Here is a 14,731-nt window from a genome sequence, read left to right on the forward strand (position 1 = left end):
TAAAGATATAAAAGTGATATAAAATTAGAGAATAGAGTCAAGATTGTAAAGGTATTAGAGGTGAGGGTAATGATATCAGAGGTTAAGGTAAGGGGTAAGGGTAATGATATCAGAGGTAAGGGTTAAGATAAGGGAGCCATCACACACCATGCGGGACAGACAGCAGCCCCCATCTTCTTGTCTATCAGTTCTTTGTGTCTCTATTGTTTTCTGAGGAGACGATCGCGTAGGTGAGAGCATCAGGAGAGAGATGTTGTTGAAGGCGCTGGTGGAAGGGAATGTCAAGTTGGACCGTTGGGAGGGGGAGAGAGAGAGAGAGAGAGAGAGAGAGAGAGAGAGAGAGAGAGAGAGAGAGAGAGAGAGAGAGAGAGAGAGAGAGAGAGTGAGAGAGAGAGAGAGAGAATAAACAGAAACGGCATGAGGAGAGAGATTGTTGTCTCATACCCTGGGATATTTTAATGCACAGCCGGACAGAAGACCAGATGAAAGTGTGTGCGTGTGTGTGTGTGTGTGCGTCTCTGAGTGCAGCTGTCAAGACTCTGCCTCCCGCCGGGATGTGAATTGAAGCTGCAGGGAATTCCAGATGAAATGTGAGGTGTGAGAGAGAGAGAGAGAGGTAAATAAAAAGAGGGGGGAGAGAGAGCTCAGTACAACAAACAGAGTTAGAGGGAGTGGTGAAGAGAGAGGGGCAAGGGAGGAGAAGAGGAATAGGAGAGAGAGTGAGGTAAGAGGAGTGAGGAAAGGTGTGATAGGATAGGGCGAGAGAGAGAGAGAGAGAGAGAGAGAGAGAGAGACAGAGAGAGAGAGAGAGAGAGAGAGAGAAAATACTCCAGGAGAAAGTGAGACGGGCGACAGAGCAGAACATTAAAGGGTGCGTGAGAAGAACTGTTTAAAAATAGAGAGAAAGAAGAAAGACTACCTCATGTCTGGTGGAGAGGTGTGTGTGTGGAGGAGGGTACAGGTGTGTGTGTGTGTAGGGGGGACGTGGGTGGAGGTGTTTGTGTGTGTATGTGTGTGTGTTTGTGAAGAGGTGTGTGTGTGTGTTTGTGAAGAGGTGTTTGTGTGTGTGTGTGTGTGTGTGTGTGAATAGGTGTGTGTATGAGTGTGTTTGGAAGTTTGAAGAGGTGTGTTTGTGTCTGTGTGGGTGTTTGAGGAAGTGTGAAGAGGTGTGTGTGTGTGTGTGTATGTGTGTGTTTGTGTTTGGAAAGGTTAAGAAATGTATGTGTGTGTGTGGAAATATGAAGAGGTGTGTGTGTGTGTGTCTGTGTGTGTGTGTAAGTGTGAATAATAAAAAGGGGGGAAGCAAGAGAAAATAAATGTGTCGGCTCCGTCGAGGGAGAGGAGTTAAGGAGGTGTGTGTGTGTGTGTGTATGGTGTGTGTGTGTGTGAGAAAGAGGTGGATAGTGAGATGGAGAAGGTTCCCCACAATAAGAGGTGACGTAACCATGGTGACAGAAGACCACGCCCCCTCTGTGCACCACCCATCAACACCACCACCTGGACCTCACCAAGACGCTGACCTCCGACCCCATGATCAGGAGTGACTGTCCGACCACGTGTTGACCCCGGGGAGGTGTTCCAGCCAGGGCCCGTCCATGGGGGGCTCAACACCACATCGAAGGGCCCCTAGCGTCCCCCCCGGAGGGCTTGTGGATCGCCATTACGATCCCTCTCAGAATCGAGCGGAAGAGTCCACCCAGATGTGTGACAGACGGACCCCCCTACCATGCTGCCAGTGGGCTCTTCCAACTGGTACGCTGTCGTGTTTTCATCATCGTCATCATCATCTTCGTCTCCATCATCATCATCAACAACATCGTCATCGTCGTCTTCCTCAACATCATCCCCACCACCTCCACCTTCATCATTATCATCATCAACGCCATCATCATTGTCTCCATCCTCATCATCCCCATGACCACCATTATAACCCCCATCACCTCCAACCTTTTTAGTTTAAGATATATACACCAGCCCTTCCCCAGCAGTTGAGTGCCTTGCAATGGGGAGAACCCACACTCTGTGCCAAACCTCACAGCGCTCTTATTTTGACATGCACTTCAGATAAGCAGGAAGCTGGTGGAACTTCAAGAGCAGCCTGGGACAGGGGGAATAAACACATCACACACACACGCTTTAGCAAAAGACTCCCAACATGTTTAATCTCTTCTGGATGCGCGCCTATTTACACGTAATAAATCTCAACAGTAAGAAATAGCAGGATATTTACACACACGTGAAAACAGCCAAAACAACAACGAAAAGAAAAACACAGCAGCTTCTGAAGTCTGAAACTCTTGAAAAAGGTATCAAGATTCATAAAGTATTAAAAATTATTTTACACTCCACTCCTCCCTCCCCTTTGCTTTAATCTGTCAAGGTGTTCCGTATTTTATCGTATGCGCTCTTATTCTATTTTTTTTATGTACTTTTTTAAAAACGTCTCTATTCTTTTCCTTTGATGCGGCGCGTGATGAACGGAAGCCAAACGGAGGCGGGTAGTGAGCACCAGGGAGACGGGATCAGACCGCTCACTGACAAAAGAGGGCCAAACCTGACTTTGAAACTCTGTTTAGTAAAGACTGTGTGTGTGTGTGTGTGTGTGTGTCTGTGTGTGTGTGTGCCTGGTTCTTCTGGGGTGTCTGTGTGTGTGTGTTTGTTGGTGTGTGTGTGTGTGTGTGCGTGTGTCTGTCTGTGTGTGTGTCTGGTTCTGCCGCGGTGTGTGAGTGTGTGTGTGTGTGTGTGTGTGTGTGTGTGTGTGTGTGTGTGTGTGTGTGTGTGTGTCGGCGGTGAGGTCGGGGATGATGGAAACGTTGCGTGGGATATCAGCGGCCTGTCTCTCCCTACATCTCTCCGTACATCCCTCCGTCCGACTCCCCTCCCACTTCCCGTCTCCTGCTGCATCTTCATCTCGTCGGCTCGAGAGACCGGCGATGTTACAGAATGGAGAATGAGGAGCGAGCTCCAACCGCCCCTCACTGCTCCTCACTGCTCCGTCGCCCGGGAGCTGGGCTCCTTTTATCTCCGCTCACAGGGGGCGAGGCGGAGCCTCAAACAACCAAGAGAAAGCAGAGCGGAGCGGGGAGCTAAAGAGGACCGGCGGGCTAGTTAAGCACTCGTCTAGAGCTAATTTAGCCTAGCGCTAACTAGCCTGGCGCTAACTAGCCTAGCGCTCAGCTCCTGGTGTTTACCCTGAATACACAGCCTTCCAGAATCAGTATTTTTCACTTCAACTTCTTCATCAAATCTTTTTTGCTTTTCTTTTTTTTTTTTACAAAGAATTCAATAAAACAATAAGAATGTATAATTATAGAACATCAATGCTCGCCAAACATCGCAAAACACTCCAACCTTCTGTTTACAGACTTGAACTCTTTAGCTTAAACGCAGAAGCAGCGTTCTCCTTTTTGTCATTTTTTTTTTTAAGGCTACCTACTTGACTACTTTAAGACAGTAAAACAAACGCCATTGATGAGAGGATATGAACAAACCAAAAGATACAACAAACAGCTCGTTAAAACCTTTTCATTACATTGAACAGGAAGCTATGGAAGTTCAGGCGTCGATGGAAGAAAATTATTCACATTCGGTTTTTGTTTTTCACGGAGTGAAATTAACCTTTGGTCAGCTATGTTGAGTGTTTTTTTATCTACCCTGTGCAAATCAGTGGTATTTAAGAGTTTCTTCGATCAAGTATTTAATTACGTATAGCACGCTTCAAGCACGCACGTCTGCAAAGGTGGAAAAAGAAAACATGAAAACAAACTCTGCTGCCTGTTTTAGAAAGAGCTCTGGAAAAAACCTTTTCCTTCTAAATGAAAGAGCAAGCAGGATCACTTTGCCCTCTTAATAGAAGGAGGACGATCATAATGATAAGACATATACGTAGGAATATTAAAATAGCCAAGCAAAATATTTATTTATGCTGCCTACTGTGACGGAAGATTGGTTTGGTTTTCAGAATCGTTAGGTCCGGGAAATGTCGCCTGGCTAACTACTAAACCCCTACACCACCGCCTGGAACCCCGAGCTCAGGAGATATATCTGGGCGACAAGGAGGACATTGCGGTTGTAAACATAAGATAACGAAATCTAACTGACAGCGAGAAGGGAAGCCTGAGAGATGGAGTCACGCACCATCTGGGAAAAAGAACCGCAGCGCTCTAGCAGGAATGCAGAAATGTGTAAGTTATAGTTGTTGGATTCACGATGGGCTAGTCGTGAATGTGTACATGAACTCGTAACTCCGCCCTCCCGATGGTAACACCCACTGTGTAAACTGTGATTCGTGACAGTTGTGTGTTTGTTGAGGAACATAATCAGGACCTGTGAGTTGTGCTTGGTTGGTACGTTTGCAAAAACCAGACCAACATTTAGAAATGTATGGTCTTAAAGGACTTAGTGACATCCTTCAAGACGTCAACATGTAGTGGTTTAAGAGCTGGGCCTTAAGTCTGGAACGTTTTACCCTGTAGAACTACAATTAGTTTGTAGGCATTTTTAAAGGTTATGACAACATCATTCAGCTATATCATCACATTCCAGATTTAAATTCAGTTTAATATCGGCGGTCCATTTTTATAATTTGGATGACTAACACTGTCGGTTTGTTGAGTTGAATAAAACTGACCGATGAAATCACTCTGTATTCAAACATATCTTCAATAAATATCTGTACTGTCTTTGTAATTGACCAAGGCTATGTAAAAACGACGTGTTTGTTTTACATAAATCTCTTCGTAGCTTATCATGATCAATTGAGGCAATCTGTGAGCTAGCCGGTGGGTAAAGGGGTTGCTAGGGCTTTGCATGTCGCTATCGTACACGAACCAGGATTCATTCTCAAGTGTGCCTATCCTAAATACACTTTCAACACATTATTATAAAAAAATACGTGAAATCAATGACTAAACGCAGCACAATCTGAAAGAAATACACGTTTTTCACATATTCACAAAAATAAGAGCAGAAGGCATTCAAGTCCTTCACAAAGAACACAAAAGACTGAGCTACGTTTCATTATCTTGTCACATTCCACAGGCCATCAAACTTTTCTCCTTTCCATCTTTCCAATAGCTGCGCCAGTCTAGTGAAAAAAGAAAAGAAAATTGCCCGAAAACACTGTTTACCTCCTTTTTCCCCCTACAGAGGCCTGGACTCCTGGATTGCACACTTGAGAAGTGTCCTCTCAGAAAGAGATGAGCCCTTGATAGAATAACAAAGGATCTTTTGGGATGTGTTTGTGGTGTGGGAGTGAAAAGAGGCGTTCTTTCTATGGGTCAGACGGTATAGCTATTAGCTATGGAGGCTAGCCTCTATCGCTGTTAGCGGTCCAGGCTAGCCTCAATGGAGGTTTCAAAGGAATGGGAAGAACCATGTTTTTTTTTTGCGATAAAAAAACAACATAATATATATTTTGGAACAGGTCCAGTTGGTATGTTTTACCTATTGATCCATTGTAAGACAATGAGAAATAACGTTTTTGGACTGATATATATGTACAATGTGTTGCCTGTTTGTATACTCTCACTCTCGGTCAGCATGGAATAAGTTCATCATCCTTGAGAAAGAAAAAGTATTTGCACCAAACAACATTCAAATAAAACATGGCACAGGACAATCTCTTCCTTGTGTGTTCTTCGATTATTCAAACGATCGAAATATCAAATTCTCAAAGATATCTTTTTGTACACTAAAATGGAAAACTTTTTTTTCACTTCGCCGTTTAAAAACAAAGTTGACATTTCATATAACTATATATATCTTTTATCATATATCCTTTTTTTTTTATAAGCTTTGTCGTAAATTGTGCAAATTCAGCAGTAACACAGGTGACGAAGCACGTGTGAAGAGTAGGCAGTTTAAAAAAACAACCAAACAGAACCAAGAAACCAAATGTGACGTCAATCTATTCCGACACACAGTCAGAATAAGTGTGCCCCATTTCCCAATGTCCTGATGTATTCACAGATGAAACAGGAGGAATGTTTCTTTGAAGAAGCTCAGACTCCTCGCTCTCCCGTTTTGCCTTTCGTTTAGTTTTTGCTCCGGGTTTCCGATTGCAGACAGCTGCCTTACAGTCTCTACACACCTTTACCTAACGGGGAGCTAAAGGTAAAGGGAAAGCTACCGCTTTTATTCTCTTTTTTTTTTTATCTTTGCCGTAGCAGCACAGCTATAACTAAGATATGGACAGCTAGCTACCTCGGCTAGCTATTTCAGTTGGAACACCTGCTGTGGACGTACCTCTGTTTCAGTGTCGGCTCCGTCTTTAGCAAGCTAACGCCGCCGCTACGGTCCGAAGCTATCCTCGAGCCAAGAGCCGGCTACTCTGTGTTATTTGGGGGGGGCTTTAAATGAAATCAAAGTATCTCCTGAGGGCGGCGGCGGTGCTGACCGAGGCGGGAGATGCGCGTGATTTGGTTGGAAGGGCTGGTTTTAGTGGCTCAGAGAAACGTCCCCACTGCCCGCGGCGCCGCGGCTACAAACCGACGGCGGCCGCCGGTCTCTACAGTGTGCCGCCGCCGCCGCCGCCACTGGTGTGGGTCCTTGCGGTGCCCGCCTCTCGCTCTGTTACTTAGTCACTTAGTCTCGTGTCCCAAGGTCAGAGTTCACAGGTTCAAAGTTCATCGTATCACCGGTGGTGGGTAGGAAAAGAAGGCGTGTGTAAGTGGCTAGGCGTCCGCTAGCCAGCTGCGTGTTTTTTTTTGTGTGTTTTTGAGTGGCAAGTCCTCAGCTAGCTTGGTTAGCACGGTCAGCTAGCTCGGTTAGCTGGTTAGCTAGCTCAGCTAGCTCGGGTCGGCTAGCTCGGTTAGCTGGTTAGCTAGCTCAGTTAGCGCCAAGTGTGCGTGGCCGGGGCCGGTCCTCAGCTAGCCTGGGCCATGGTGTCGATGACCTGCTCCAGCTTGCTGCGTAGGCGCTGCCTGCGGCACTGGTCGTCCTTCTGTAAGGCTGTCAGGATCTGGGGGGGGGAGGGGAGAGAGGGAGAGAGGGAGAGAGGGGAAAGAGGGGGGAGAGAGGGAGACAGAAGGACGATCAGGCGGGGGTTATTTACATGAGGAGGCGACAGGAGACAAAAAGGAGGAGAGAGAGAGGAGAGTGACAGGAGAGAGAGACAGGAGGAGGCCAGAGGTGGACAGAGAGGAGGAGGGAGACAAGAGAGAGACATGAGGAGGCAAGAAAGAAGGAGAGAGACAGGAGAGAGACAGGGGGAGGCGAGAGAGGGACAGAGAAGAGGTTGAGAGACAGGAGAGAGAGGAGATGGAGAGAGAGACAGGGAATAAGGAGGATACGGGGTGGCGAGATAGATACAAGAAGCAGAGACCGCGGTTAGGTTATCATCTGTATCACAGAGTTGCTCTTTCATACAACCCAAACACTGAGGACCTAAGGGGTGTCGGTACCGTGGAGACAGTAGAAATTTCTTATCAAATATTCATATCAACAATTGCTCGCTCACAGAACAGCCCATGCGCCTTCAACGAGAACAGAAGAAGCCAGAACTTTCTCTCAGAGCGTCGGGATCACAACAGAAGTCGTGATGAGGGCTGAAGCTAACCGGACCCCACACAGAGAGAGAAGAAAGGAAGACCGAGGCAGAGCCAGGGCACTTTGGGCCCCGCGCTCTGAAAGGGCCTCTACTCTACCAGCGGGGGCCAAGTTGATCAACCATTACAAGACATTTAACATTACCTATCCTCCAAACGGTCAATTGATCCATAGAGAGAGAGAGAGAGCGAGAGCGAGAGCGAGAGAGCGAGAGAGAAAGAGTGAGAAAGAGTGAGAGAGCGAGAGAGCGAGAGAGAAAAAGAGAGAGAGAGAGAGAGAGAAAGAGTGAGAGAGAGAGAGATAAACGGAGGCAAAAAAGCAGTTTAAATGGTTGGTAAAAAGTGTGTTTGCATGTTTCCTAAAGAAAGAAAAGTGTGTGTGAGTGCGTGTTTGTGTTTATGGTCCTTACAGGGAAGAGTAGGTTTTGAATGACCCTCATATAAAGCTTCATTATCTTTCTATGGGTCTGTCCATACATTTGTCTCTCGCACACGCATGCACACACGCACGCATGCACACACGCACGCATGCACGCACACACGCACGCACGCACAGAGCAAACATCCCGCCGACCACCCCACCATCGATCTAAAACACCACACTGAGCACAGCCCCTTTCCTAATATGCAGTCGTCTTCAGCCGTGTATCAAAGCCCAGCAGAGTGGGGTTCACCACCCGGCACGGCGAGACAGAGGGGTTCGGGGGGGGGGGGGGGGGGGGGGGGGGGGGACACACAGAGAACAGAGGCTGGCCTATAAATCGTGCGTTGGGCCATTAGCTTGGCGGCGCGCGGCCGTGTCTTAATATGACTCTTAATAGCGCTAATGGCCGGCCAGCAGCCGCGAAAGGCGCGGTTCGCGGACGGTAATTGAATTAAAACAACCTTGCGGTGCTGGTCAGAGCTAATGCGCCGCAATGGCTGAGCGGCAGGCTGGCGTCGGTCCGCCGTCGCTCCGTCTGACGGGGGGAGGGTAAATAAAGATTGGACCGGGAGCGGGGCGATGTGTTCCATGTGTTTAGGTTTAATTAAACGTTATAATAGGAGGCGGGAACGTCATGGTAACCTTTTCTGATCGGCTCGGCGACTCCATTAGCGAGGCTCCACTTTTATGCTATGCTCAAAATGTATTCATTTCAAAGTGTTTTTAATAATAGTACTTTATTGAATACTTATTATAAAATGATTGCATAGTAATATATTACTACAAAGGGTACTCTTTTCTCCCTTTTTCTTTTCATGTCCATCATAAATAACCTGAATTCAACCACCTCTGCTTAGACACCTCATTTACATTTTATGTAGCTTGGCTACCTTACCCGACTCGTCCTTGTATGGCTAGGCTACATGAGCTAGTTTAGCATTAGCGCCGTTCTAGGCCAGTCCACTCACCTCGTCCTTCTGCTTGATAATGGTAGGTTTACCACAGCATGATGCTAGGCTACTTTAGCTAGGTAAGCATTAGCTGCGTAGTACTTGGCTACCATACTCACCTCGTCATTGATATTGTTAAGTTTACCATAGCATGATGCTAGGCTACTTTAACTAGGCTAGGATTTGCTTAGCATTAGCGTGCTAGGCCGGGCCACTCACCTCGTCCTTGTACTTGGCGATGTAGGTGTAGATCTCGTGCAGGGCGGACATGCTGTTGAACTGGCTGAGGTGGATGCGTGACTGCTCCGCCAAGTAGGCGCTCATGTCCTGGTCGCTGATGGCCGGCATGCGGGAGATGTCGGAGTAGTACCTGGGAGCACAGGGTCAAGGGTCAAGGTTCCAATGCATTGAAGAACCCAGTGTTGGACCATCTTGTTTGTCTTAAAGGGGGGACCCCTAAGCAGTTACTGAAACGGTTTGGGCAGGTGTTTGTTAAAGGGGTTTGTACAGTCCTAGTAAAATCGTGTGAACGAACAGCCTGCCTCAGGATTCGTACCCATGAGCAAACTACTACTAGGAGGTTTTGCGCGATGTGCATCCGTTCACAGCGACGTTGATGTAGCAGGCAGATGTTGGCTGGCTTCAGAAGATGTTAGGGGGAGCCGATATGCACAACAATGTTACCAGCCAGGGTTTTTCTTGGTCCTCACTTCAGCGCGGCGGTTGTGCGAGCGCCGCTGTGTGTTTTAACACAGCTGTCTCCGGCAGCTCTGTGTGCGGCTTGACGTTTAGCGCCTCATAAACTGTTAGCTTGTTGTTATGCCTCGAAATCCTCCTCCTGTCCTCCCAACTGACGCTTCCAACGCGAGAGAGGCTAGCCGCCGGCGCAGGTATTGTTTTGCTGTTGTGTCCTGGACAGCGTGTGTGTTCCCGGTAATCTAGTTTATGAGGGCGGAGTACAGGAGCCGATTTCAGAATCAATTTAGGGATTTACTGGATTATGTTCAGAGTCCTCACAGGCTCTCCGCTTCAGTTAGCGGGAGCTAGCTGCAGTGCGGGGGTTTAAACGGCCTTTATCAAAGCTCTTACACACGGAGATAAGAGGGTTTAACAAGAATCAAAGTCGGGTCTTTGAACGTTCAATATGGGCCTCGGTGAGGTATAAACGATGTCAGCAAAGCATCGACTCTGCCCCGCCCCTTCCACGTAATTGGTTGGATTGGGATTGGTCTCGTCCCCTTTTATCCAATTAAATCTACAACAGATCAATTTGTTTTCACAGTGAAGAATTATGATCCATTTCTATTGCTGGGGGATCGAAAACAGATGACCGAATGACCAAAACCTACAAAGCTATACATTTATGTTAAGCAGACGTTTCTATTTAAGGCGATAACACTACGACTGTTGTCTCGGTTCATTTAGAGTCATCAAGGAGCAGGCAGGGGTCAGGAGGTCATCTTGGTCCTACAGATGGTTGACATTGGGGGTCAAACCTTGACCTTTTCATCCGGAACACACACACCCTAACCACTAGACTACAATCTGCTCCTGTCCTTCTCCTGACCAATGACGGTCGAGAGAGCCAGAGACACGTCATCGTCGTCCTGAACCTGAATCTGATCCTGAAGGGTCAGAGGTCGCCGTACCTCTCCACCCAGCTCTTGTAGTTGGGGATGTCCTTGGCGTAGAGCAGCTTGTTGGAGGGCGAGTCCTTGCCCAGCTTGTGCTCGGAGGTGGAGCAAGAGTCCATGAAGGTCTGGGCCACCACCGAGAGGCAGGCGTCCGTGATGCTGTTCTTGTGGATGTCGAACACAAAGTGGGGGTTCTTGATGACGTTCACCCAGAACCTCAGGGGCAGACTGCACAGAGGGAGAGCAGATCGCTTGATTACTTTGTTCTGTGTTATTAGAATAATTATCATCATCATCTCATTGTTGTTGCTCACAAACAGTTGTCATGATGCTTTATTTATAGGATGTTGTGATAGGATTTGGCCCCATCAACATCTTGTTGGCATGCACGCCAAGCAATTGGAATTAGATTGAGAGAGCGGGTGGGAGGGAGAGAGAGAGGCAGACAGAGAGGGAGAGAGACTGAGATTAAGAGAGAGAGAGGGAGATTGAGCGAGAGAGAGAATGACAAATAACAGAATAAAGGGGATATGAATATAGTACCGTGAGACAGAAAGGTAACAGACAGAGCAATTTAAAACATTTTAAAACATCTCATAGTGTTGTCACTCTCGATCCTGGGTCATTTTAGGACTTGGTACAAGATAAATCTAGATATATCTTACATCTATATATATTGTATATCTATCTTAGATCTAGATATATCTAGATATAATATACATCTTAGATTTAGAAATCTCTACATACATCTTATATCTACATATATCTAGATACATCGTATATCTAAATACATCTACATAGATCTTATATCTATATATATATATATAGATACATCGTATATCTAAATACATCTACATAGATCTTATATCTATATATATATATATAGATACATCGTATATCTAAATACATCTACACACATCTTATATCTAAATATATATATATATATAGATACATCGTATGTCTAAATACATCTACATACATCTTATATCTAGATATATCTAGTTATATAGAGATATATCTATGTATATATTTTATCTACGTTTCCGTACCAGTTGCTCTTCCAGGTGTGCCTGACGTCGTAGTCGGTGATGGAGTGCTTGTCCGCCTGCTCGTCCAGGAAGTCGAACATGTACTTGATGGCCAGCGGCAGAGCGCTGCCCCGGTGGGCCGTGCTGAAGATGGTCTCAAACAGGTCGTCCACAAACTTCTGCAGCGTGCCCTGAAACCAGCACAGAGGGAGAGAGGGGGCTTCACTCTTATGAAACAAGGAGAGAGGGGGCTTCACTCTTATGAAACCAGGAGAGAGGGGGCTTCACTCTAATGAAACCAGCACAGAGGGAGAGAGGGGGCTTCACTCTTATGAAACCAGGAGAGAGGGGGCTTCACTCTAATGAAACCAGCACAGAGGGAGAGAGGGGGCTTCACTCTTATGAAACCAGCAGACGGAGAGAGGGGGCTTCACTCTTATGAAACCAGCAGAGAGGGAGAGAGGGGGCTTCACTCTTATGAAACCAGGAGAGAGGGGGCTTCACTCTAATGAAACCAGCACAGAGGGAGAGAGGGGGCTTCACTCTTATGAAACCAGGAGAGAGGGGGCTTCACTCTAATGAAACCAGCACAGAGGGAGAGAGGGGGCTTCACTCTTATGAAACCAGGAGAGAGGGGGCTTCACTCTAATGAAACCAGCACAGAGGGAGAGGGGGCTTCACTCTTATGAAACCAGCAGACGGAGAGAGGGGGCTTCACTCTTATGAAACCAGCAGAGAGGGAGAGAGGGGGCTTCACTCTTATGAAACCAGGAGAGAGGGGGCTTCACTCTAATGAAACCAGCACAGAGGGAGAGAGGGGGCTTCACTCTTATGAAACCAGCAGACGGAGAGAGGGGGCTTCACTCTTATGAAACCAGCAGAGAGGGAGAGAGGGGGCTTCACTCTTATGAAACCAGGAGAGAGGGGGCTTCACTCTAATGAAACCAGCACAGAGGGAGAGAGGGGGCTTCACTCTTATGAAACCAGGAGAGAGGGGGCTTCACTCTAATGAAACCAGCAGAGAGGGAGAGAGGGGGCTTCACTCTAATGAAACCAGGAGAGAGGGAGAGAGGGGGCTTCACTCTAATGAAACCAGCAGAGAGGGAGAGAGGGGGCTTCACTCTTATGAAACCAGCAGACGGAGAGAGGGGGCTTCACTCTTATGAAACCAGGAGAGAGGGGGCTTCACTATTATGAAACCAGGAGAGAGGGGGCTTCACTCTTATGAAACCAGCACAGACGGAGAGAGGGGGCTTCACTCTTATGAAACCAGGAGAGAGGGAGAGAGGGGGCTTCACTCTTATGAAACAAGGAGAGAGGGGGCTTCACTATTATGAAACCAGGAGAGAGGGGGCTTCACTCTTATGAAACCAGCACAGACGGAGAGAGGGGGCTTCACTCTTATGAAACCAGGAGAGAGGGGGCTTCACTCTTATGAAACCAGCAGAGAGGGAGAGAGGGGGCTTCACTCTTATGAAACCAGGAGAGAGGGGGCTTCACTCTAATGAAACCAGCACAGAGGGAGAGAGGGGGCTTCACTCTAATGAAACCAGGAGAGAGGGAGAGAGGGGGCTTCACTCTAATGAAACCAGCAGAGAGGGAGAGAGGGGGCTTCACTCTTATGAAACCAGCAGACGGAGAGAGGGGGCTTCACTCTTATGAAACCAGGAGAGAGGGGGCTTCACTATTATGAAACCAGGAGAGAGGGGGCTTCACTCTTATGAAACCAGCACAGACGGAGAGAGGGGGCTTCACTCTTATGAAACCAGGAGAGAGGGAGAGAGGGGGCTTCACTCTTATGAAACAAGGAGAGAGGGGGCTTCACTATTATGAAACCAGGAGAGAGGGGGCTTCACTCTTATGAAACCAGCACAGACGGAGAGAGGGGGCTTCACTCTTATGAAACCAGGAGAGAGGGGGCTTCACTCTTATGAAACCAGCAGAGAGGGAGAGAGGGGGCTTCACTCTTATGAAACCAGCAGAGAGGGAGAGAGGGGGCTTCACTCTTATGAAACCAGGAGAGAGGGGGCTTCACTCTTATGAAACCAGCACAGACGGAGAGAGGGGGCTTCACTCTTATGAAACCAGGAGAGAGGGGGCTTCACTCTTATGAAACCAGCAGAGAGGGAGAGAGGGGGCTTCACTCTTATGAAACCAGCAGAGAGGGAGAAAGGGGGCTTCAGCTCTGATGAAACAAGCAGAAGGAGAGAGGGGGCTCAACTGTCTGTCTCAGACGCCTTCACACAGGGGGCTTAGACTCTCAGTCCACAGACTGAAGCATTCACACTGGGGGCTTCAGACGCATTCGCACAGGGGCCTCAACTCTCAGGCCACAGATCCATTCAAACAGGGCGTTTCAGCTCTCAGCTTCAGACGCAATCACACAGGGGGCTTAAACTCTCAGTCTATTGACAGACACATTCAGAAAGGGGGCTTCAACTATCAGTCTATAGACGCCTTCACGCAGGCACCTCACGGCCAGACCGGCACGCAGAACACTCAACAACGACAGAAAATTGTTTGGAATAACAAAATCAAAATGTGAATTGCAGAGGCGCTTTAGAAACCCAGAATAAAAGTCAGGCTCGCTCCTCGTTCGGCCCCATGGGGAGTTGTCTCCCAATCACATGAGAGGTGTGATTAAATGGATTTGTTTTGAACACTTTTACCAGCAGAGTGGGAACACTGTGATAGGTGACAGCTTGAGATGTGTGGGCTCCGTGTTCAGCCGATACCGAGCGTTTCATGGATAGGAGCCGCAAGGTCTAGTCTAGTGTACTTGAGGGTCTCCCTGGGCTAACCCCCCCTGACCTCCATTGCTTCCTATTGAAGCCACTACTGATAGAGCCTCTCTGATGAAGAATATCTTCTTTTTAGGAAACTTCGGACAGCAGAATATTTGAATACATTTTAGAGCATGATCATGGGAAGATACAGGCAGGAAAGTTACCGAGAATACATCCAGTAGGAAAAAGGGTGAACAAGATTCTTATAGGGAAACGTTCTCAGCGTGGGTAGTTGATACAAAGGTGAGGGGTAGTGAACATCGTGGAGAGTCTAGCATTGGTCATCGCTGAAGTCAGCCATGACGGGAAAGGCCAAGTTAAACTGCAATACACTATGGTTGAAGTGGACATGTCTGCAAGGC

The 14,731-nt window shown here is 47.5% G+C and overlaps 1 protein-coding gene across 2 annotated transcripts in view; it reads right to left on the bottom strand.

Annotated features, from left to right (window-relative positions):
- Positions 1 to 2,135: 2,135 nt before the first annotated feature.
- The window catches only part of LOC115550884 (plexin-A1), a 42,346-nt gene continuing 29,750 nt past the window's right edge, over positions 2,136 to 14,731 (bottom strand). For both annotated transcript variants that reach the window (XM_030366264.1, XM_030366258.1), the window contains exons 14-17: positions 11,605 to 11,774; positions 10,571 to 10,783; positions 9,141 to 9,291; positions 2,136 to 6,961 (exon numbers count right to left, since the gene is read on the bottom strand). In XM_030366264.1, the coding sequence (XP_030222124.1) occupies positions 6,866 to 6,961; positions 9,141 to 9,291; positions 10,571 to 10,783; positions 11,605 to 11,774 (630 nt within the window). In that variant the 3' untranslated portion in view covers positions 2,136 to 6,865. The remainder of the gene's footprint in view (positions 6,962 to 9,140; positions 9,292 to 10,570; positions 10,784 to 11,604; positions 11,775 to 14,731) is intronic.

Source organism: Gadus morhua, chromosome 1 (genome assembly GCF_902167405.1).
Source record: "Gadus morhua chromosome 1, gadMor3.0, whole genome shotgun sequence".
Taxonomy (NCBI): domain Eukaryota; kingdom Metazoa; phylum Chordata; class Actinopteri; order Gadiformes; family Gadidae; genus Gadus; species Gadus morhua.